The 25,052-nt window shown below is 44.6% G+C and overlaps 1 protein-coding gene across 2 annotated transcripts in view; it reads right to left on the bottom strand.

Annotated features, from left to right (window-relative positions):
• Positions 1-19,701, bottom strand: part of LOC138743494 (serine/threonine-protein phosphatase 2A 55 kDa regulatory subunit B beta isoform) — a 220,026-nt gene extending 200,325 nt beyond the window's left edge. The window contains exon 1 of one of the 2 annotated variants that reach the window (XM_069898969.1): positions 19,235-19,701. In XM_069898969.1, coding sequence (XP_069755070.1) covers positions 19,235-19,304 — 70 coding nt within the window. In that variant the 5' untranslated portion in view covers positions 19,305-19,701. The remainder of the gene's footprint in view (positions 1-19,234) is intronic. The other variant, XM_069898972.1, reaches the window with a different exon arrangement.
• Between the last annotated feature and the right edge of the window lie 5,351 nt (positions 19,702-25,052).

The following is a 25,052-nucleotide window of genomic DNA, read 5'->3' as shown; positions in this document are numbered from 1 at the left end:
TCCGATTGCAAGGCATCGGGTGAACCACTGTGCTACCCCATGTCTCGCTCTCTGTAGTTGGAACAGAAGAGCATGCATTGAATGAATTGGAAATTGAACACACATTGGGATGGGATAGTCTCAACAGCTATGCATTGATTTCAGATCCACTCACTTAATTAAAAATCTGCTCAAATCTCAGTGGTGACTCAGCCCGACACTACTGCTGCAGCTGAGGCACACGACCGACCAGAGGTCGGCTTTGCAGGCTTTACCCCAGTCAACGGCTTCAGGAGGAGGAGGAACACAAGGAAACTGGTCTTGAAAAAGATCAACAAAAAAAAACTGCAGATGCTGAAAAACTGAAATAAAATCAGAGAAAGAGATAAACTGCAAAGAAGGCAATGAGAGGGGTGGGTCGGATAAAGGTTCTTTGATCGAGTGAGATTGGGTCAAAAGGATTAGTGGGGCAGTTCCTGCTAACATGCTCTGGGACAGATATCATTTTATTATAAAGGATCCACAAGAATGTTACCAAATCTAGCGAAGTTGAGTTACAAGGAGGGAATGGATGTTTTCCCTGGAGTATCAGAGACCTGAAGGGGCCCTTATGGAGGTTTTAAAAATCACAAGGGATGTAGATAAACTACATAGTCATAGCCTTTACCATCAGAGTTAGAAGAACCTGAAACTAGAGGCTTGAGGGGAGAAGAGAAAGACCTGAGAGGTGCCTTCTTCACTCAGAAGGTGGTGAGTGTATGCAGCAAGCTACCAGAGGAAGTGGTAGAAGTAGGTGCAATTCTAATACCTTTCGACAGGTACATGGATAGGAAAAGGGTGAGTGGAATATGGGCTGAATGCAGGCAAACAGGATTAACATGGGTAGACAAATTGGTCAGCAAGAGCTTGAAAGGCCTGTTTCCATGTTGGAAAGCTCTCAGTGTAACTAGTTGGAGGGGACAACATATTGGTCGGCCTGCCCTTTTCCACCCAGATGATTTTTCTCTCAGGTGGATGATTATTCATTTACATCATCGAGAGCAAACACGTGGTGCTCTACAACCAATGGAGAGTTTCCAGGCAGCTCTCTGATCTGGGCAAGTTTTGTGGGTCAGATCGTGCCTGGTGCACATCTAAAAATTTGATTTTTTGGATGTACACCAGGAGTCCCAATGCACCAAAATTCTTATCAGAAAGCAGGCTGCTGAAACAAACTTAACCCCAATTTAGAACTGTGGGAGGAACTCATCTAGTCAGCAAGCATCCATGGGTAGAAATAGTCAGTCAACATTTCAGGTCGGGATGCTTTATCAAAATGACGAAAAAAAAAAACGGTGAAATTACATATAAAAAGGTGGAAGAAGCTGGGGGAGGGTTCAGAGTTGATAGAGTATATGTGGGAGGTGGAGAGACAGATAGTGGGAGAAACCATTAGAAAAGGGCAGGGGAGAACAGCTATAGAGAGAGAGAAAGAGAAAGAAAAGAGTACATAAGTAGGTAAAGAAGAAATGGAAACAGTGGAATCAGATGAGGTTGGGAGTTACTGTGTTCATATCATTGGGTTTAAGACTGTCCAAGAGAAATATGTGTTGTTGCCCAAGTTTATGTGCTACCTCACCCTGATAATGGATGAGGCCAAGGACAGACATGTCACTGCAGGAGTGGTTGGGGGAGTTGAAACGGTTGGCTACAATGAGCTCCGGTTTAGACCCACACACAGAGTGGAGGTGCCGCCACTGAGGAGAAGTTAAACCCCTCTGATCGAGGTCCACTGCTGTGGCAATTATCCAAGCAATTTTTGATAGGCAGCAGTTCGAACCAGGCTGCTGTGATTGCTCATAGAAATTAATCAGCAAGGATTTAAACTTCAGAAGGTTGTTCCCATGAGACAACCTTACTGCACACCAATTTACTGAGGTTGAGAATCAAAGCCAGCAGCAGATGGAAGCTAATATGGCAACCAGACACTCACGTAAGCACTGATTAAAGATATGTTGTGCATAAGCCTTAAATGTACTTTCTGCTCCATTTATTTTGAGGTTCCTGAGTTGGGGAAGAGTGGAAACCGAAGAAAATGCAGTTAGGAAAGAGAATCGGGCTGAGCGACAAACTGATGAATATAAATGCTGGTGAACTGGGGAGATGCAAGAAGTTACTCTCACCAAATACAATTCAGGGGATGAAGAACGAGCAACTTTCACTGAGCTGCAGAGGGATGGGAGATAATCAGTTGAAATTGGTCCTTGCTTTCTTGTGCAAGTTGCACAATTTAAGAGGGGCTGCCCATTGCAGTCTGTTTCAAAAGGTTGCATGCAGAGGGTAGAAGGGGAAACATAAAGTGCATGGCAATAGTCAAGTCCAGAGATCAAAGGCCAGGTCATAGATCCAAATTCTTAGCTCTCTCTTGTCAGCAATGCTACCTGACTTGCTGAATATCAAAATTAATTTTACATATAAATATATATATTTAGATATTTGTATATACACATATATATATGTACATGTACATTTATAAATATACATATTTATATGCAATAAATGTCTATATTTGTTTAAAATATATATTTAAAATTAACATACATCATAATGTAGGTACATGGCAAACCTTCTGTTTAATATACACACACCCCCACATGTGGGCGTGCGCACATCCATCTATGTGCTTCTTTATGTGTCTTGTATATTTGTGTGTATGAAAGAATGTGTGAGAGAGAATGTGTGTGTGTGTGAGAATATATGTGTGTAAGTGAGAGAATGTATGCAAGTGAAAGAATGTGTGTGTGTGTATGAGAGAGAGAGAGAGAGAGAGAGAGAGAGAATGAGATAGAGTGTGTGTGTGAGTATGTGAAAATGTATTAAAACAGGGGTGGCCAAACCATGGCTCACGAGCCACATGCGGCTCCTTGAAATGTAATGTGCGGCTCGCGGAAATACGTTAGCTGGAGGAGATACCAGCAGTCCCAAAGCCGCCCTGGGACACCCCAAATCCCTGTAGCCAGACTAGGGGGTCCTGGGACAGAGAAAGCCCAGGCTGTGTGACAAGGAGAGGAAAGAGGGAGTGGGCACTGGAGGAATGCCACTGCAGAGGAGTGGAGTGAGCAGCGCATGCTGGAGTAACATTCTCCTCGCTTGGGCCAGGTCACATCACAAAAGTGCATTGCCAAAGTTGGGTGTGTGGTAGGAGAGTCGGGCAAAGCTGAGGGTCCACTGCAGGGAGCAGCCACAGAGGTTGGAAATTAGGGGCTGGGACAGGAGAGCTCCAGTGAGGCATGTCCTGCTCCAGAGGCGGTGTGCCTCTCCAGGCACTCTGGCAGGGGGGGAAGCAAGATGACAGGGAGGAGAGGCTGAGGGGGTCCCCAATGAGGACCTCCTAGCCAGGACAGAACTGGTGCTGGCAGCAGCAGTGAAGGTCCTGTCAGTGGCCACTGGCAAGCCCAGGCCCCACCAGATGGAGAGTCAGTACCAAACAGTGCAGAGATTTGATCACTCCATCCCCAGCCTCCACTCCCAGCATCTGCTCCCCCATCCTACCAGCAACTGGGAAGAGGGGAGTGGAGGGTGGGATGGGGAGGAGCAGAGTTGTGGGCCCCCTGGCCTCACCCTGCTGCAGGAGGCAGCTTTGCATCGGGCCGCTTCTTGTATCACGTGCTCGGCTATGGACAAGTATCTGTAGAAACAAAAACCTTAATTCCCCTACGATGCAAAAATCTATCTTAAATATATGTAAAGAGTTTGAAAATACTTGCTATGTATATGTGTACATTTTGATTATTGAAACGAATACAAATCAACAGTATAAACTACATACATGAATAAATATTATGTACATGTATTTCTTAATATTTATATAAAAGTTTTGCAACAAAATCTGCATGTAAGAGTAAAAACATATTTATGATATTTTTACATCTTGTGACTCAAACATCTGAAGTTTATCATATGTGGGTCTTACATTAACCAAGTTAGGCTGCCCCTGATGTAAATATTACAAACAAGAATTTGCCCTCTGCTCATGCTACCAGCATATACAGGTGTTGCAAGACAAGATCAGGAAGGACAGAAACCTGTGGAAAAGAAACTCCTACTTTTGTTTGTAGAAACTAAGACCCGTTTCCCAAAATAGAGAGTTGTGTCCAGTGAGTTAACAAGCATTGAAGAGTGAAGACTTCAGAAAGGTAGGCAGACTGGGGCACTTCATGGGAACTACACTGTAGCAAAGAAATAGAAGGCAAGGTAATAAGTCTTAATTGCAGCATGTGGGAGGATACAAGGAGCTGGGAGAATAATGGCTAAATCTGTTGACACTCCAGATGCTGGAATCTGAAACATAGGAACATAGGAAGTAGGAACAGGAGTAGGCCAAAAATGGCCCATCGAGCCTGCTCCACCATTCAATACGATCATGGCTGATCTAATTTATGACCTAACTCCACCTACCTGCCTTCTCCCCATATCCTCTAATTCCTCTATCATAAAGACAAACACAATCTGCAATAGGACAAACCTGCTGGAGAAACTCAGCAGGTCACGCTGTACCCATAGGAAGTAAAGGGTAACTATCATTTTAAACTGGACCCTTCATCGGGTATAAGAAAAAACAGGCAAACGCCTGAATAAAAAGGAGGAGGAGAGAGGGGAGGAACACAACTAACAGGTAAGGTGGATATAGGTGGGAGGGTAGAAGAGGAAACAAGCTGAGGTGATAGGGTGAGAGACCTGTGGATTGGCCTCTGATAGGAGAAGGAAGGGAAAGGGATGTGGAGCTGGAGGAAAGGGATAGGGAAAAAGGAGAGACAACAGTGGAGGGAGGTAATGGAAATTGGAGAAATCGATGTTTCATTTTAATGCTTTCGGTATGGAAGTGACAAATAAAGTGACTCTGATACAGTAAGATAGATTTTTGCATCATAGGGGAATTAAGGGTTTTGTTTCTGCAGATATGTCCACAGCCGAGCATGTGATACGAGAAGCGACCCGATGCAAAGCTGCCCCCTGCAGCAAGGTGAAGCCAGGGGGCCCACAGCTCTGCTCCTCCCCATCCCACCCTTCACTCCCCTCTTCCCAGTTGCTGATAGGATGAGGGAGCAGGTGCTGGGAGTGGAGGCTGGGGTATGGAGTGATCTATCTCTGCGCTGTTTGGTACTGACTCTCCATCCGGTGGGGCCAGGGCTTGCCAGTGGCCACTGATAGGACCTACACTGCTGACGAGACCGGATGCAAGGTATTGTTCATCCAATTTGTGTGTGGCCTCGATTTGGCAGTACATGAGGCCCTGTGCAAACATGTCAGTATGGCAATAGCATGTGAAATTGAACCAGTTGGCTGCTCGGAGTTTGTTGCTCTAACAGCAGACAGAGTGAAGGAGTTCAACGAAACAATCTCCAGGTCTGCATCCAGTCTTGCCAATGTAGAGGAAGTCACTTAGGGAGCACCTGATACAGTAAATAACACCTCCAGATTCACTAGTAAAGTATTGCTTCACTTGGAAGGTCTGTTTGGGACCCCCCCCCCTCCCCCCCCAGTAATGGCGGGAGAGGAGGTGTAAATGCAAATGTAGCATTTATTGAGTTCACAGAAAAAAGTGCTATGAGGCCAGGTCACCTTTAGCCAACCTTATATATTAGATTTCCTCAGCCTTGATGAAGAATTGTGTTTTGAACCCCTGACCATTCTTTTTCTCTCAGTGATGCTGCTCCTCCATTTTTGGCCTACTCCAGCAGATTATGTTTGGCCTTATCTGGTGCTTGCCACATCCACACAGATTGCACACTCAGTATTCCAGGTTCCAGGACTTTACAGATGAAAACTGGGTCTGGTCTAAACAGGCTCCTCCTTCAGAATGAGCCCAATCCATATGCAGAAGGCAACATTAAACACTTTGTTCCATATGTTCTCATTGTTTTTGCCTTGGAACACATGCATTATTCAGTCTGCGAGAGGGGATCCTTCCCATATAATCATATGAAGAATGATTTTCTGATAATATCTCTGCATAGTCCTGAGAAGTAATATCTGCACTTCATTTAACAGTACAAATGCTAAAAGCCAAGTATAATAGGTTGCACACTCCATGCCAGTGCCAGATTTTATTCAATCATAACCAACAGACCAACACACATTGGAAAGTAGACTTGGAAATTTGGAGGCAGAAGCTACTTTGCCTTCCCAATTATGTAGAAAGATGTCCAACTCCATGGGGCCTACTAAAATCTACACAAGTTCCCTGAGCATTCCAGGGAGTGAAATCTTTCATCCAGCTCCACAAATCTGTCAAAGCTCAACCACCCACAAGAAAAATCTCGCAAAGTGAAAATCGCCCTTCAATGTCATTTTCAAAAATTCCACCAAGGGAAACATTACTCTAAAAGAAGGAAATCGTGCTGGTTACAAAAGTTAACCCCAAAATATAAAATTCAGTGTCTCTTCACTTGAGGGAAACATTATGTCCAAGCTGTAGTGGCAAGATAATTTGATGAGGTTCTGAAATGTCCTAAATATGCAATGGATGGTGAACACCTCTCAAGTGGTTGAAGACTTACAGAATGATGCAATGCAGACAAACTCAATCAAGCTCTTACAGCATCAACCAGAGTTGCAGTGGGTGACTTTCACTCAACATTTTTCATGTCTCCACTGCATTTTTTGCATTGCAACAATAAGAAATGTTTCAAATGTCCATCAAGGGTTGTAGAGGTTGAAGCAATCCAAGGTTGTTAAAGGCAAAGCTTTATCAATATTATAATTTAGGTGGGAAGAAGTGTCTATTAAAGATCTGTTTGTAGAGCATTTTGATTCTCTTCTTCATTTATAGCAAGCAAAATCATTTTCCAATGACTCTTTCCCATCCTCAGTGGATTGACAGGAGAGGAGGTGCTTTAAAGTTCAAGAAGCAGAAATAAACCAGACAATTGCTGCTACATTGCAACCAGATATTTACAAGCACAGGCCACCCAATAAAGGCTTTTCTTGACAAAAACAATTCCTTTCTAATTGACCCAAGACTTGGTTGACCTTGGCGACAAAAACCACCTTGATCAGCTTCTCCTTATTTTAATTTAGAGTCACAGCACATTAACCCCCCCCCCCCCACCTTCCAGCCACTCAATTACACCCATGTGACCAATTACCCTACTAACCCCATACATCTTTGGAACTGGGATGAAACCCATGCAGGCCAAGGGGAAGCATACAAAGCCCTTACCGACAGCAGTCGATTCGAGCCCAGGTCGATGGTCCTGAAATAGTGCTGTGCTAACTGCCCAAGAAAAGATATGTATTTGCTTTGGAGTAGTGCTGTCAGCTTGCAGATGAACAGGTACTTTGTAAAACAAAACTTACTAAACTAGTATAATTAATTGAATGAAAAAGACGATAAATATAAAAAGTAGATAGATAGTAACTATTCAAAGCCACGTGCTGGTATGAAATGATGGTGAACAATTAAAAGCAAGTGTTAGCTCCATGAACAGCTCCATCTTCAAACAGTGGCAGACCCCAGTGTGCAGGTTGGAGACAAACTGAAGCACGTGAATCCACCTTCACCCAGAAGTAGAATGTGGATGATTCCTTCACCTGCAGAGAAGTCAATCTCCAGACAATCTGGCTGGTTCACGTGACAGCAGTGAAGGATGGGAAAAATTAGAGCAACCAAAGGCCATGAGTCCTGACATAGCTCAGTTTTGGATCTGCCAATCTGTGCATCAAGAGCTTCCAGTGCAGTCCAGGATGGCTAGATGGGAGGAAGACTGCCCATGAAGGCACAGCTGATTGATTACCAGCGACTTCCACCGTTCAACAGCAAAAAGATACTATTGGAGCCAACAAGCCTTGTTCAATGAACTGCCTTGTTTCACACCTCATGACAAACTTTGTTCAAGTATGGCTTAAAAGAAAATCTAAATCCCAATGGCAAGGTGAGAGTGACCACCCAGGATGTTAAGCATGTGGAGCAGACTTAGAAGGGCTGAACAGCCTAATTCTGCTCCCAGATCTTATGGTCTAAATGTGGGGACCTCGTAAAACTGAAGTTGAGTGGAATCAAGCGGCAAATTCTCTGGTTAGAGCCAAGTCCAATACTGCAGGCAGGTTTTTTTTTCTACTGAGATTAGGTGACTCAAGAACTAGAAGACATGGATTAAGGGTGAAAGGTGAAAAGTTTAGGGGGAACATGAGGGGGAGCTTTACATGCAAAGGGTGGTGAGAGAGTAAAACAATCTGCCAGTTTAAGTGGCGAATGTCGGCTCAATTTTGACATTTAAGAAAAACTTCCATAGGATTGGAGGGGTATGGAGGGCTATGGCCCAGGTACAGGTGAATGGGACTAGACTGAATAATAGTTTTGCACAGACTAGATGGGCCAAAGTGCCTGTTTCTGAGCTGTATTGTTCTATGATTCAAAAGGAAAACAGTGGTGACTGCCAGTTGCAAGACTACACTGTCAGAATTCAAGGCAGAAGCCCAATCAGAGTCAGCTGCTTCAGCAGTGATCTATCTCCCATTAAGTCAGGAGGACAGATGTTTGCAGATGACTACGCACCATGCTGCTTCATTCACAACCCCTCAAATCAATGACGACTCAATTCCTGTGTGCAACAATACTTGGACCACAATGGAGCAAGTTCCAAAGAAATGACCAGAGACAGGGTCTAGACACTTCCCCATGACATTGAACAACAATAAAATTGCTGAGTTCCCCCATGGTCAACCACACACTGATGGGTAGGCACCGCCAATCAGAAATTTAACTGGTCTGGCCATCTGACTGCAAATATAAGTCAGAAGCTCTGGACCCTCAACTCGTGACACCCTGCAGCCTCCCTGGAGTCTACATCAAAGCTACCCCAGGTGGTTGGTGGGGACCCAAAATTTGGATTAGGTGCAGGAAAGAATTTGGCCATTTGGCCCATGAAGTCTTTTCAAATCATAGCTGATGTATATTTCCTGTCAACCCCTTTCTCCTCACTAATCAAGTTTCATCAACCTTCCATTTAAATCTACCCAATGACTTGACCCCCACAGCCGTCTGTGGCAACAAATTCCATACATTCACCACCCTCTGGCTGAAGGAATTTCTCCTCATCTCTCTTCTAAAAGGATGTCCTTTTATTCTGAGGCTGTGCCCTCTGGTCCTAGACTCCCCTACCACTGGAAACATCTTCTGCGCATTCATCCTATCCACAGACAAGTGCAGAGCCAACACATTTAATCCAATATCTTTTTGATACCAAAAAATGACTGGGAGGAAAATTGAGGTTTTTAATTAACACTCCTGTTCACTGTAGGTCCATCCTTGACTTAAAAATGTGTTGGTTTCTACCCTTCTGGAGGCTGGAGTCCAGTACGATGCCTCTAGATAGCCTGAGTGGAAAATAATAAATCATACATGTACTTTGATACCCACACCTCCGCCATGGCAGTCACCAAAGGAGACTTTCAGTTCATATAGTGGAAGGTACCTGAAGGGTCGACATATACAAGTTGCCAGACAATGGGGCAAAGGGAGGATTTGTCATGGCCCTCATCCTGATGACCACCTTCATATGTGGCTGTATCAGGCAGTGCGTGGAATTAAAGTATGAGGGCACAAAGTGCTGCAAGTGTTGTGTTGAATAGCCAGGCCCTGTTGCTGCGCAATCTCCCAGTCAGCTGGACTTTGCCACACCACCTATACTTTGTGGAAATTTTTTCCAAACAAACAGCTTTGACCACAAGGCCATCAGGCAGTGGTCAGTTTGGAACATCCTGCAGACCCTGAGAGATGAGGACTTGATGGATGTGGTGGGGTAATTCCTGGAAAAGACCGTCAAGTCATCTGGCAGAATGCCTCATCACCAGTGCTCTCAAACAAGCTTCAGGACTTGGCCTGGCTGACAGTGAGAGGAGTCCTCCTAGTCAGATCCTTTAACTGGTACATATCCCACAATGCATATGGTTCCTGAGATGACTGTGCAGGAGTGGAGATGGTCACCCACCTCTTTGTAGAGGACTCTGATTTACAGGCTATTCTAGAGGACGACACACACAGAGACAGATATCCAGAACTGTTGGAAAACCATCAACTTGGTGAAAAATGCTTTTGGATCCGCTGATACCTTTCAGCTCACAGATTTGTCGCTGTAGGAATGTTACCGACTGGCACATTCCAGGCTGCAGGAGTGCATACTGAGGGATGCACTGAGGCTTGGTCCAGCCAACGCAAGGACACTGTGAGAAAGGACAACAGTCTAGAGCAGCCATTCTCAACCTTATTATGGCTATGGCCCTCTTAGGGTTCTGTTCAAAATTTATGGGCTCCCTTCCATGTTGACTTCTTCTGTACCTCTTTCCCACTGACTTCATATAAAAAAATATTTTATGATTTCAGTCTGTGCCCTCTCCCCTTAAATGTGCTGTATCCTGCTCTTAAGACCTCCTGTCACTGTGACAGAGGGGAAGCACCTCAAACAGCAGAGGAGAGTAACAGCAGGGTGCCTCAGTGATGACAATGCTGCTCAATGGAAATTAATGTAACAATGTACAGTGATGGAAATGTATGGATACAAAACTAAGTGTTCAGAGAGAATTTGAATGGTTGTCCATTTGTAAATAATTTATTGTGAATAAAGACTATTTTTGGTTTAAAAAATCATGTTGGTGCAAAGAAAAGAACAGAAAGACCCCAAGCATAAACGACAGGTTGTGTTCGTTGAAGATCGTTAGTGAACCAAATGGGTGCATGGGAGAATTGAAATGCAACTCAAGTAATTTCCTGGTCGATTAATCCGGGCCTTACATTTGCCAATTCAGTAACATAACCCTCGGCCAAGTGGCTCTGTTAACTGTTCAAAGACAAGGCTGAGGCAGGGGTCACTGAGGCACAGGAGGCAAATCCCTGACACACGGTGTCTCCAAAGGGACTCTCTTTTGCTTCTCTTTCTCTGATAGGTCGCAGTGTTGGGCTAGAAGCACCTTTTTGTGTGTCTTTATGGTATGCAAAAGTTCAGAAATTTTGTGCACTTATTACACCACAATAAAGGAATCGTGAATCTCATTAAAATAAAAGCATTTGATATAGCAAAGATAACAATGAAGAATATGGGGCCATAAACGTGAGGTCATCAATCCAAATTGTGAACTCCTCTATTAAGAATGTGAAGGTCACTTATACACTGAGTCATTCAAGCAAATAACAAAACAACACGTGTAATAAAGAGATTAAAGAGAAAAGGCAGCATAATTAGACTTAGTAAGAGGCTCATGTACTAATATTAACCAACTTTAAGTACTAGTATCGACCAGTTAGGCTGCCTGACCTGGTTACATTGGTAAACTGTAGGTCCCTCCAGTATTGAAACTTTGAAGGAAAATATTTGCAATATTAATATTCCTATCCAAGCAGAGCCATAAAGAAGTGACACACGTCTCTGCCTGAAAGTCAAATGGTTTTATCAAAGACCCCACCAATAGGCCAAAGTTCTTCATATTCAAAAGTGCCTAAATTACTGTGGTTGCCAAAAAAAATTTAAAATGCCAACACTAGGACAGAGAGGCAGTTGTCAGAGAGATCCAGTGGGGAACAATGCTGTTCATTAAACTTGTCTTATTCTTGTTGGCAAATTACAGACAAAATGCTAGAACTTGAAATTAATTCTAAAATGCCAGTCAGTGGTTAGCATTGCTTAGTTGGGTTGGTTTGCAGAAAATAAAAACAACATAGTGCATGATATGGTTACCCAGGGGATGGAGTCATTGAAAAACTCCTGGATCAGGAAGGATTTGCTTTAACCTGCTTAAATCATGTTAATGCTGTTGCCATTGATCTTGCGCTCTAGATATCAAGTACTTTAAAAATGCTCTTGAATTTCATGCTTAACTTCGGCATAGATCAGCTTGAATGAAATTCCTAACCATTTAACTAAATCCTGAAACAGCAAAAAAAAATTGTTTTTTATTAAAGGTTCTTTGTCAATAGGTACCAATAACGTTCTGGTTGTCACGTGAGAAGGATGAGAGGTGACTTAATCGAGGTGTATAAGATTATGAGGGACAGCCAGCACCTTTATCCCAGGGTAACAATTGCAAATACTAGAGGACATTAGTTTAAGGTGAGTGGAGGAAAGTTTAGGAAGATATCAGAGATAGGGACATATTACATAGAAAATAGTGGGTCCCTGGAATGCATTTCCAGGGATTGTGGTGGAGGCTGGTACAATAGGGACAATCATTCAGAAGAATTGTAGATAGGCACATGGGTGTAAGAAAAATAGAGGGTTATGGGTGTGAGGTAGGGAAGGATTGGATTTACATAGCTCAGCACAACATTTTGGGCTGAAGGGCCTGTACTGTGCTGTAATGTTCTATCGTGGCTGTGTTCTTCTAAGTAAAAGTGCATTTCCATGTAAGTACTGGTCATACATGACCCTAAGGTGATTCAGGTGAAGGTTCTAAATATTGAGATGTAAATTTGAAGAATGCAGCAACATTCAACACTTATATTGTGCAGAAAACTTGGCTTCGAGGATGGCTGCAGTATCACATTTTGTGCTCAATATCATGATGCCCTCTTCCTCTTGGGCAGTCCCTCTGGACTGAGGATGATTTGCTTCTGCTCTAATTCAGACTGGTTTGGTAATTCGAGGGCACAGGAATGCAAAAGGCATCAGAAGGTAGCAAACATAGACAGGCCCATCATAGGCCCTGACCTCCCATCCATTGCAAGAAGGCAGCCAACAGCACATAAAGGACCCCAGTCACAACCTCTTCTCACTGCTACCTTTGGGCAGATGGCCTGAAGACCAGCACCTTGAGGTTCAAGAACAGTTTATTTCTAACATCTATCAGGCTCTTGAACTTCCCCTTGTTACACTAATCAGGGATTGCTCTGACAGCACAAAAGGACTGTTTGCATTATTGTAACATCACATTTTTGCACCAGGATTACCATGAATATTTATTATGAATGTTGTATATTTATTGACTATTTTAATTTAATTCAATTAATTTACTATTATAGTTTTTCTTTATAGGTATGTTTTTGGCTGCAGAAAGTAAGAATGTTGGTGTATGTGTACATTGTACAATGTGTACGACATCATCATTATTTTGTGGGTTCTGAGGAGACAGACAGGGGAAGCTGAATGCTGTTGTAAAGATGTCGTACTTTGAAATACAGATTATATTATTTTAAAGCTGTTAAATTGATTAGGATATGAAATCAGGTAAATGTATTTTAGATACATGCTTGATTAAATGAAAGGAGGCCGTTCCCATCCAAAGACTTGAAAGACACGCAGCTGGAGAATTCAGATTTAAAATATTTGATAAGAGGAATGGCAAAATGTTGATGACTCAGCAAGTTGCTCTGAGCTCAAATTAGCTCCCTAAAAGAGGACTGGAAGCAGAGCCATTAACTTTTTAAAGGGTCAAGAGTAAATATTTAAAAGAGCAAAGATTTGTGGAGCTCTAGGGAAAACAGTGGGCAAGGGTGGAATGGACGGGTCTTTCAAAGAGCTGACACGGGTACAATGGGCCTTCTGCAATTTACAGGTGTGATGGAGAAACAGCAGCTTATGCAGCACCCATCAGAAGTGAGGCCTAGACCTTCTTCAGGAATAAGGACAAATGCCTGAATAAAAAGGTGATGGAGGGGAGAAGGGGAAGGGGCGAGGGGGTGAGGGGGGAAGGGGAGAGGAGAGTTGCGCAGGTTAATAAGCAAGAGATAATAGGTGGTTACACTTGGGAGGCAGAACGCGGAGTAGTGATGGGGAGAGGGCAGAGGGTTAAGATGGATAGTGTTCTGACAGGAGAAGGTAGAAAAGAGAGTGGAGAGCTGGACCTTCTGTGCTCTGTCATTCTAGAAATCTGTTCTCTGATTTTAGAATAACCCACTTAAGTATAAATAGTGTCAACCAAGGATTACACATATTTTGCTGTCAGACCTTCTTAAAATATACCCAACAACTGAGCAACTTGGTGCATTGTAAGTTTTATGTGGACATTATATGGGTGCAGCGGTTAGTGCAACATTATTATAGTGCCAGTGACCCAGGGTTGAATCTGTGCAGTCTGCAAGGAGTTTGCATATTATCCCCATGTCTGTGTGGGTTTTCTTCAGGTGTTTCAGTTTCCTACCACTTTCCAAAGACATGCAAGGTTAGATGGTTAATTGTTCACTTGTATGTATTTGGGCAGTGCATGTTTCTATGTGGAAGGGCTTGGTAACGTGGTTTATCTCTAGAATTAAAAAAAAAATTTATGGGTACAATTTTGAAAATTTCTCTTTTTTTTTTAAGAACTGGGATGGAAACAGGGATTACTATTTGGTGATTTAATATTGTAAAAAACCAATATAAAAATATTGGACCAATTTTATAGGTAATTTCAAACCCATTTTTCTTACAAAAAATGAAGACGAGTGCAGAAATAATTAAGAAACCATGCTAGTTGGGTGGGTGCTGATCATTTTTGATGCTCCTTCCACAAAACTTTGTGGCAAATGAACAAGCTCAGAGATGGAAGCACATCTGCACATTATATTAGTGGATTGACACTGACCACTTTTCCTTGACTAGAGTGAGGGTAAATAAACAAGCCAATTTCATTGAACTATTGCCAAGTCTGCCAACACTCTTGAAGTTTCACCTTGGAGTTCTATTTCCAAACATTCGCCTCCAGCTCCACCATTGAATACTAAATCTTTCCATTCCCTTATGTGTTATTGAATTCTTGAACAGGATTTTGCACCTCACCAAAGTTTGTAGATCCAATAAAAGATTTGGAAAGTAATAAAACAAAAACAAACCATACATTTTTAATACCCTTGTGATCTGACATCTGTTTATCTCACAACAGCGTTCCAGGATTATCTGGCTCAGAAAAAAAGGGATCCTGAGCACAAGAGCACCAATGCCAGAAGGTTCTGGTACAACCCACAATCCTTTGCATTAGTTAGCAAAACTGTATTTGGTCTATACCCTTCCTATCCATGCCTGTATTTGGTCTATACCCTTCCTATACAGTATAGAACAAACTGTACATATTTAACCGCTATATAATTCAATGACTTTTTCACTCACAGGTAGTCCATATCTGGAACGAGCTGGCAGATGAAGTAACAGAAATAAGAATTTTGCTGCATACGTGCATTGTACAATATGTATGGCAATAAACTCCTCATCAGTATCATTACAATGTTCAAAAGATATTTGGGCAGATGCATGGATAGGAAGGGTATAGACCAAATACAGGCATGGATAGGAAGGGTATAGACCAAATACAGGCATGGATAGGAAGGGTATAGACCAAATACAGGCATGGATGGGAAGGGTATAGACCAAATACAGGCATGGATGGGAAGGGTATAGACCAAATACAGGCATGGATGGGAAGGGTATAGACCAAATACAGGCATGGATGGGAAGGGTATAGACCAAATACAGGCATGAATGGGAAGGGTATAGACCAAATACAGGCATGGATGGGAAGGGTACAGACCAAATACAGGCATGGATGGGAAGGGTATAGACCAAATACAGGCATGGATGGGAAGGGTATAGACCAAATACAGGCATGGATGGGAAGGGTACAGACCAAATACAGGCATGGATGGGAAGGGTACAGACCAAATACAGGCATGGATGGGAAGGGTATAGACCAAATACAGGCATGGATGGGAAGGGTATAGACCAAATACAGGCATGGATGGGAAGGGTATAGACCAAATACAGGCATGGATGGGAAGGGTATAGACCAAATACAGGCATGGATGGGAAGGGTATAGACCAAATACAGGCATGGATGGGAAGGGTATAGACCAAATACAGGCATGGATGGGAAGGGTATAGACCAAATACAAGCATGGATAGGAAGGGTATAGACCAAATACAGGCATGGATAGGAAGGGTATAGACCAAATACAGGCATGGATAGGAAGGGTATAGACCAAATACAGGCATGGATAGGAAGGGTATAGACCAAATACAGGCATGGATAGGAAGGGTATAGACCAAATACAGGCATGGATAGGAAGGGTATAGACCAAATACAGGCATGGATAGGAAGGGTATAGACCAAATACAGGCGTGGATACGAAGGGTACAGACCAAATACAGGCGTGGATAGGAAGGGTATAGACCAAATACAGGAAAATGGTCAGCATGGATGAGTTGGGCCAAAAGTCTCTACTCTGCTTGATGACGACCAGAAACTATTGCAGAAAAATTATAATATTACTCTTAAATGATTGGTGCTGGTTTTATCCTCGAAGACCAACAAGTAGCCTCCAACATTTATCATTTTGATACTTTGCATTAAACATGTGGCTTGAGAAAAATAATGGTTTTATTTTCACAAGCAATAAGAGCCCATTCAGCCCATCAATTTCACAGAGCAGAACTTATGGTGGCCAGTTGGGATGAAAGCCTAAAGGAGAACATGCAAACTCCAGACACTAGGATTGAAGCCAGGTACCTGGAGCTGTGAGACAGCACCACCACCTGCTGAAGTGATTTTATTGGAAGGCAAGAACTTGACGGGTGCAGTGTCAAGGTGGGGAACACCAGAACTAGCAGGGCTGTTTGGTCAAGTAACTAGATCCCACATTCAGAGCTACACGCATGGAATCAACAACATAAGGAACAAATCTGCAGCCATGGGCGGCCCAACAGTTTACACATGGCACAGCCGTCAATGCAGCTGCCTCACCAGCCCAGTGACCTGGGTTCAAACTCAACCTCAGGTGCTGTCTGGGTGCATCTTCCATGGTCTCTCAGAGTCCATATGGGTTTCATCCAGAGGCCCTGGTATCTGCCCATAATCCCAGGAATGTGATTGGCTGCTGTAAATAACCCTACCCACACCCCAGTTTAGTAACATACAACTAGCAAAGAACCATAGAACACTACAACACAGAAAAAGGCCATTTGGCCCATCTAATCCATGCCAAGCTATCAACCTACATAACCCTCCCATCCATGTTCCTATCCAAATTTTTCTCAAATGTCAAATTCAAGGCCAATTCATCACTTCCACTCATTCCACTCTCTCATCGCCCCCTGAATGAAGTAGTTCTCCTAAAGTTCCCTTTAAACATTTCACCTTTCATCCTGAATCCATGTCGTCTAGTTCTTGTCTCGTCTAACCAAAGTGGAAAAGCCTGCTTATATTTACTTAATCTGTAGCCCTTATAATTTTATGCACCTCTATCAAATCTCCCCTCATTCACTGATGCTCCAGGGAATAAAGTCCTTACATGTTTAACCTTTCCCTGTAACCAGGTTCCTCAAGTCCTGGCAGCATCCTTGTAAATCTTCTCTGCAATGGAGGAAGGTGGCGGGGATGTGCATGACACAATAAGTAGCCATGTTAGAGGGAAACAAGGAGAGGGGAGTGGGATTGATGGGACACGCTAGGGGACAAAAGGCTCTTAAACTTGCAATACATTTTAAGCAGGGGACCATGAAAATTCCATGAGCTTTGCCCTACCTCCCAGATAGTCCTTCCATTCATCCAGAACAGGCCAGGACTCTTCAGCTGCTGGGTAGATAAGAGCAGAGCACCATTCTTCACCTGCACCAGAGATGACAGTGATCTAACGGGCAGCAGGACATCTGAGCCTTCACTCTGGTGCAGGGGAAGGTCAGTGTGGAGACTGCCCCCACCCCTCCTTCCACACCACTGACTCCCAACACGTTTTAATGAGCCAAAAGACATGCAAACTCATAAATTCCCCGCCCTTTCGAAGCACTGGTGCAAGACCCAGGCTGCAGATCTCCCTGGAAGCATTTCACACGAGAGAGAGCATTCCCTTCCCCATTGTCGCTCAGTGGACCAGTGGTTGCGGGGACTGACCCTCGTTCGCTGCCAGCGAGGAATTCCTCATTTTTGTTCACCACGAACTTTTCAGTATGTTGCTATTTTATCGAGACGTTCGCAAATTGCGAGGGCAACCTCGGAGAACAATGTTAATTCCCAACGCCATATTATCCAGCGACACCGACACCCGTGACTCCATTTCTCAAGTGTATCCTGGCATTTCCAGTGACTGTTGCAAAATGCATCTGTTGGAAAGATCGAATGGCCGCGTGCCCAAGCGAGCAATAAGCAAGTCTCGGTGACAGAAGCGGCGCGGACCTCGCCGCTATTCTCTCCACCGCCCGATTTCTAGTATCTGCCTGCATACGGTCAGTAGTACATTCCCGAGCAACGTTTCAACCGACCCCAGCGGTCGCGCCGTGGCCGAGGCCCCGAGCTCGAACAGCGCAAACCCCATCCGACTCACTGCAAATATTCGTTTGTATTTCAGTCCCCAGGAGTTAATAAAGATCAAATCGCCTAAACTCAGCGTCCAATCTACAGACTTCAATTATGGCAGTAAAAGGAAGACACGCCAAACACCACCCCCCCCCCCGAAAAAAATCTCCCAACGCGTAAAGGTAATAAGCTTAAACGATACAAGGCAAATGAAGTTTCAATATCACAGGCATGAAACTGACGGGTCAGCCCCGGGAGACGCCCGGCCGATCACCAGGTATTTACAGCTTTTTTTTAAAAAACCCGAAACGCCATATTTTTTTGGCCAAGGATAATTTATCTGCAAAGGTGAATCAACCTTTCTTTCTCCGCCGCATAATGGCGAATAAGCAACAGGGAGAACTCAATCTCACAGTTCCGCGAAATCGAGCCAGTACCGCTAGCGGAGGATGTACCGGCAGCGTGGGCACAGTCGCACCTGTACAGTGGTTAGACGGGTCCATCGCCTGACATTACAGCCGCTTCCTGCGCTCACTCAATGGAGTGCCGGCAGTTTGCTGAACATATACTGAAATGACGCCTTTCTTTTTTTCTCTTGCAAGATGTCAAGAACGAGGACATTTCGGGCATCCGTGCGTTAAGACCCCATCCGTGACCGCAGATCTTCAATCACAGCGGCCCATTCACACGAGGGTGGGGGGGGGGGGGGAATAAAATCTTCATTTCCCATTAAATATCCAGTCATTTAATTTCTATATTAAAGAATGGTCTCATTGACCGACTGCCGGACAGCGCCGCAATATTAACTCAGCAACACTTGTCGATGCTTCCTCCTGGATTCCTTTGGGCAAGCAGGCAAGGTTCGGACCCCCAACCCAATTTCCCATTCCATCTAATTCCTCAGCAGAACTCGTGTCCGGGCTGCCGCCACCTCAAAGAGTCCCAAATGCCAAGCAGCCTTACAAAAGGCAGCGGGCCTGGAACATCATTCGCATGCAGACACATTAACAGCCCCCCGCTTAAATACCTTCAGTTGCATAGTTGTGGTCGCGCAGAAAACTGTTGTTAATTTTGCGGGTGTCAGTCTCCTCCTCCATTTACAGCCGGGTAACGGGGAACTGGAATCGAAGCAGAGAAGTATCCACCAGCCCATGGCCCTAGCGGGACGGGGAGGGTCGGCTGGCACCAAACGACATGGTCCAAAGCTGCCCAAGCGGTCTGAGCCTTGCAGAAACAGAGGGAGAAGCGGCCAAGGCCGGGACAGTTCCTTCCGCAGTCTCAGCGGACCCTTTACCAGGACATGCTGATGGTGTGACCCCGCACACGCGGTGTCCTTTTGTTAAAATAAAATATTCAAGCGCAATTGCTTTTTTTTAAAAAAAGGGAAATTAGACAACGATTCCTGTGCTCGTATAAACTTGAATTCTGCGTAGGGACTTTAGTTACTCAAAGGGTACATGTGAGGCACGCAGGCATCTGAGAGAGGATTTGGGAATTAAAATTCTGTAGTTACTTCAGGCAGAGAAAATGCGTCAGCACCGCCTGCGTTGATCTCTCTCTCGTACTGCATGAGACTGCTGTTGTTGGATCCGTATGCTGCATCGCGACTGACTCCTCCCCTACAGCTTGGCCGTGTCCAACCGCATCAGTATCGCGCTCTCCCTCTCTCCCCACCACCTCTGTCTCTCACTCCAGTCTCCTACTCTTTCCCCCTCTCCCTCTCCCCCTTAAACCCCCACCTTTCCGTTTCGGACGCACAGGTTCCAAGCTGCGGTTCGAGGCCGATGGGTGGCACAAGCAACAGACTGAGGAATGGCTAATACCCCTTCAACCCTGCCTCAGCTGCAAAATTGCTGCCTGAAACTTCTCCTTCTCGTGGGCCCTTCGCAGTGGACGGTCTTTTTTTTAAATAGACCCACTTGTCAGCAGGTTCAAGGCGGGCCGGCGGCGTTGAGGAGTCTGCCCGCTTCGTAAAGACTTGATGAAGGGTTCCAGCTCAAAACATCAACCACTCTTTTCCCACCGGTGCTGGGCTCCTCCAGCAGACCATCCCCCCCCCCTCCAAAATCGCTGCACCTGATGGAAGTGAGCAGATAGCAGCCACTGTCTTTGCATTGGAGCGGGGAGCGGGCTTGGCCAAGGGCCCATCCAATGGGGATAACAAGTCTCCGGTGCATGGGGAGACTGCAGTCCAAGGGGCCAGTGCATGGCTTTACCAGAAGTAAACCCGGGCTCAAGGGATTTAAAAGTTATTCCGCCTGTTCTCGCCGCCTTGTTTTGTCCCAACGGACACAAGATTAAGGGGTGATCTAATAGGGGTGTGTGAAACGATTAAAGGATTTGATAGAATCTATTTCCTCCTGGGGCAAGAACGGAGATTCTGATGTTCTGATGAGTCCTTCCCCGGTGACGCCCGGAAGAATTAATAGCACAAAAGCTGAGGGGAAATTGAAATCCTCACCCCAAAATGCCACTGAGGGTCAGAGTCAACTGAAGAATGCAAACTGAGATGCGTTAAGCAACAACAATAATCAAGAGGGGCTGGGAAAGACTTGAGAGGTCTAATGACCTTTCAACCCCCCACCTCCCACCCCCCCCCCCCCCCGCCCCATCCTCTTCCACTTCAAGGGCTTTGTGCTTGGGCGGTCAGTGTTAATACTTATTGGATGATCTTGAATTTGCTGTTAGATGTGGAGAATAGAGAGTTAGACAACTGTACATGAGTTTAAAACCCCGAGGAGCAACATTCAAGGGATTTAACAATTATGGGGGTTGACTTGCTATTTAAAGCAAGACAGAAAGTGCAAACTAATACCCAATACACACGAGGAAAGGACCGACTTCACCACAACAATTCGGAAGATCAACAAGTCCGTGGATTGGAAACAATGGGGCATCGCGGTTGGGGCAACGTTGTGACAGCGACCGGGAATGGAGTTCCGATCCCGCTCTGTCTGGAAGGAGTTTGGACGCTCTCCCCGTGTCTGCGGGGGGTTTTCCCCGGGGGCTCCGGTTTCCTCCCACCGTCAACACGTACTGGGGTTGTAGGTTAATTGGGCGGCACCGACTCGTGGACCGAAATGACCTGTGATGTATGTCTAAATGTGCAAGACTGGAAACCTGCTGGAATAAAACTGGAGACCGGTGGCCCCTTAAACCCAACAGGTCAAGGTGACTTTAAAGCAATTAAAACCCGTTGCATGAAATTACAGCGGAAGACAGCAGAGCAACAGGCTATATTCGTCCCAATACAATTTCAGTGCTTCTTCTCAACATGATCTTCCTCAATCCTGGTCCATCCAAGTCTACCTGTGCAACCGCGATATGCATCAATACCTGCTCTTTGAAAGCAGCAATGAATTTCACCTGCTTCTTGTGCAGGCAATTCCACGGTCCAATTCTGACCAAGGACCCAGGCTCAAAACGCTGACTATCCTTTCTTCATATGCATGCTCTGTGACCTGCTGAGTTTCTCCAGCACTTTGTGTATTGCACATGACCCCACACATCTGAAGACTTTCTTATTTAATTCCATAGTCTAACCATTCTCCCGACAAGCACTTTTCAGATTCATATTTTTTATGCTCAAAGTTTCTGGGTTTTGTCTCTTCCACGGGTGAAAACATCACTAAGTCTCCACCATTAATGATTCTGAAGTATTGCTGAAGGATGTCACCACACTTCCAGAGAAAATGATCAAACAAAGGAAGGGGGTGGGGGGGGGGGGTGGTGGTGGTGGGAAGAGAAGGAGATGAAAATGCAAAAGGACCCCACGAGAGGCCAGCAAGAAGAAGTAGTCCAGAGAAGAAAAGTCCGAGCTACAGTTAGATAGAAATACTATGTCCGTCTATGAACAGGCAATCACCAGTAAATGCAAGCACAGGAACATGCATGACGATCGATATTCAAATTCAGGATATTACAAATTAGATGCTGAAAATGCTATCAGTTTGCACCAGGATCAGTATTATCATTATCATCTATCTTTTTTATTTATTGTTTCTTTTAATTTAATTCAATTGGTTTACTATTATACAGTCATTTGTCTTTACTAGTACGTTTGGCTGCAGTAATGTTGGTGCATGTGTACATTGTACAATATGTCTGACAATGGTCTCATTGTAAATTACAGACTTTAATCATCCTTATAATGAAAGAAAAACCCCAACAAGTTTCAAATGAGTATGAAGAATATTATGGATCGCATCCTTTTCACTGCTTCTTTTCTTTGGCTTGGCTTCGCGGACGAAGATTTATGGAGGGGGGTAAATGTCCACGTCAGCTGCAGGCTCGTTTGTGGCTGACAAGTCCGATGCGGGACAGGCAGACACGGTTGCAGCGGTTGCAGGGGAAAATTGGTTGGTTGGGGTTGGGTGTTGGGTTTTTCCTCCTTTGTCTTTTGTCAGTGAGGTGGGCTCTGCGGTCTTCTTCAAAGGAGGTTGCTGCCCGCCGAACTGTGAGGCGCCAAGATGCACGGTTTGAGGCGATATCAGCCCACTGGCGGTGGTCAATGTGGCAGGCACCAAGAGATTTCTTTAGGCAGTCCTTGTACCTCTTCTTTGGTGCACCTCTGTCACGGTGGCCAGTGGAGCGCTCGCCATATAACACGATCTTGGGAAGGCGATGGTCCTCCATTCTGGAGACGTGACCCACCCAGCGCAGCTGGATCTTCAGCAGCGTGGACTCGATGCTGTCGGCCTCTGCCATCTCGAGTACTTCGACGTTAGGGATGAAGGCACTCCAATGAATGTTGAGGATGGAGTGGAGACAACGCTGGTGGAAGCGTTCTTGGAGCGCCTTCATCCCTTTTCACTGCTAATGCTTTAAGAAAACCAGAAAAGCAGATGCACATGATTATTTGGTATTCAGAAAAGGCCTACAAGTTGCACACAAAGTTGATCCCAGAGCACACCTGGAGGACAGCTGGCATTGGTAAAACACCTTTAGTGCAGTAAAATATCTTAGTTATTTCACATGCACACTCTAAGGCAAAGTTTGGGATGAGCCCTATATGAAGATATGAGAACTTTGTCAAAGGTGTGAGTTTTGAAGAAACTTTTTCAAAGGTCAGAGGGATAGAGAGGCAAAGAGATTCAGACTAAGTTCAGCAGTGTTAAAGTGACCTGGTTTGGGGGAGCTCAGTGGACTCAGAAGGTTGCAGCCAGGATAAAGTTCTATATCGGACAGTGACAATCTCAGATACATACATATTTCTGTGATTGGGAGTAACAATGTTGGAGCTGGGGGTTAGGGTGATGATGCAGCGGTTAGGTTGATGGGGCTGTGGGTTGGGGTGTTTGTGGGGGTTGGGGTGTTGCTGCTGAGAGTTTGGTTGATGGTGATGGGAGTTGGATTGATGGAGCTGTCGTTGGGCTGCTGCTGGGATTGGAATGGTAGTTCTGGGGGTTGAGGTTTTGGTTTTGGTATTGTGATGGTCCAGGAGTTGGGATTCTGATGTCTAGGATTTGGATGGTGGTGGATTGAAATGTCAGTGCTGTAGTTGGAAGCACTGGTGCTGGAGGTTGGAAAGTTATTGTTTCAGTCTGGGATATTGGTGCTGGGAGGTTGGAATGGATCTGTGACTCAACTGTTGCTACTGAGTCGTGGATCATTGGTGCTCATGGGTTGATGTGTCAATGCTGGATGTTCTGATGTCGGTGCTGCTGGGATTGCAATGCTCACTTTGAGGTTTGTAACATTGGTGCTGAGATTGTAACATTGTTGTTTTGGGTTTGAGATGGTGCTGGGATTGGAATGTTGATGCCAGGGGTTTAGATGCTGGTGGTGACAAGGGCAAGATGTTGGTGCTGGGATCGGTGCATTGGGACATTGATGCTGGGGACCGGGATGTCCACTTTGGGCATGTGGTCCTGTGTCAACATGTCCCAAGTCAGGCAAATTCTCATCACTGACAATTCAATGACACTCAGCTCACTCACAATCCCACTCAAGACACTGTTCAATCCGGTGATCATCCAAATGGCCGAAAAGATCACTGGCGTCTTCCTTTCCTCTATCAATACATTCTGAGATAGTTGCTTAAATTGGGCTCAAAGAATTATTGAGGACTATTTCCATCCATCGCATGGTATCTTTGACCCACTACCATAAAGAAGGATGAACATGAGCAACAAAATCAGGTTAGCCAGGCTGGGAAATAGCTTCTTCCTGCAGGCTGTGAGATTGATTAATGGTATCTTGCAACTGAGTAAATCATCCCAAATAATTATATATTTATTTTAAATTATATCTGTATGGGATTATTATGTGCAGAGTATGTCTGTGTGTGCACCATGATCCAGAGAAATGCTATTTTTCCTAGTTTACTATTTACAGTCAGATGATATTAAACTTGAGCTGTCCCAAAGTAGAGCCAGGGTAACAATAATCATCATCAACAAGGAGGAGGGAGGGAAGGGGGGGGGGGGGGAAGGGGAGAAAATGCCACTGTGTATATTTAAGAGGGAAATGTTTGTATGTATTTTGGTTGATAAGGTTCACAGTGTGAAAAATTAAAAAAAAACAAGAAAAACTCAGGGAATATCATTCTTTCCTTCCATAAATTTTCAAATTTGCTCTTCAAGAATATGTTACCACTGAATAGATGTTTAAACTGTCATTACGTGCTTACAAAAAAGTGGCTGGTTTTGTGGCATTGAATGGGCTCAGATCCTAATCCTGTGATATCCTCTCTAAGGTCCAATAATGAATGTAATGAAATCTCAGCATCCATCTAACTTGAGCCTCCAGTTATACAGGGCCCAGGTGAGGCTACAACTGGAAGACTTTCTATAATTATATTGAATTTATTGTCATACACTGTACTCTAACTCCAATAGCATACA

The sequence above is a fragment of the Narcine bancroftii genome, chromosome 9 (assembly GCF_036971445.1).
Source record: "Narcine bancroftii isolate sNarBan1 chromosome 9, sNarBan1.hap1, whole genome shotgun sequence".
In the NCBI taxonomy this organism is placed as follows: Eukaryota; Metazoa; Chordata; class Chondrichthyes; order Torpediniformes; family Narcinidae; genus Narcine; species Narcine bancroftii.
The sequence above is the reverse complement of the archived record's forward strand: the minus strand, read 5'-3'. Positions and strand labels throughout refer to the sequence as shown.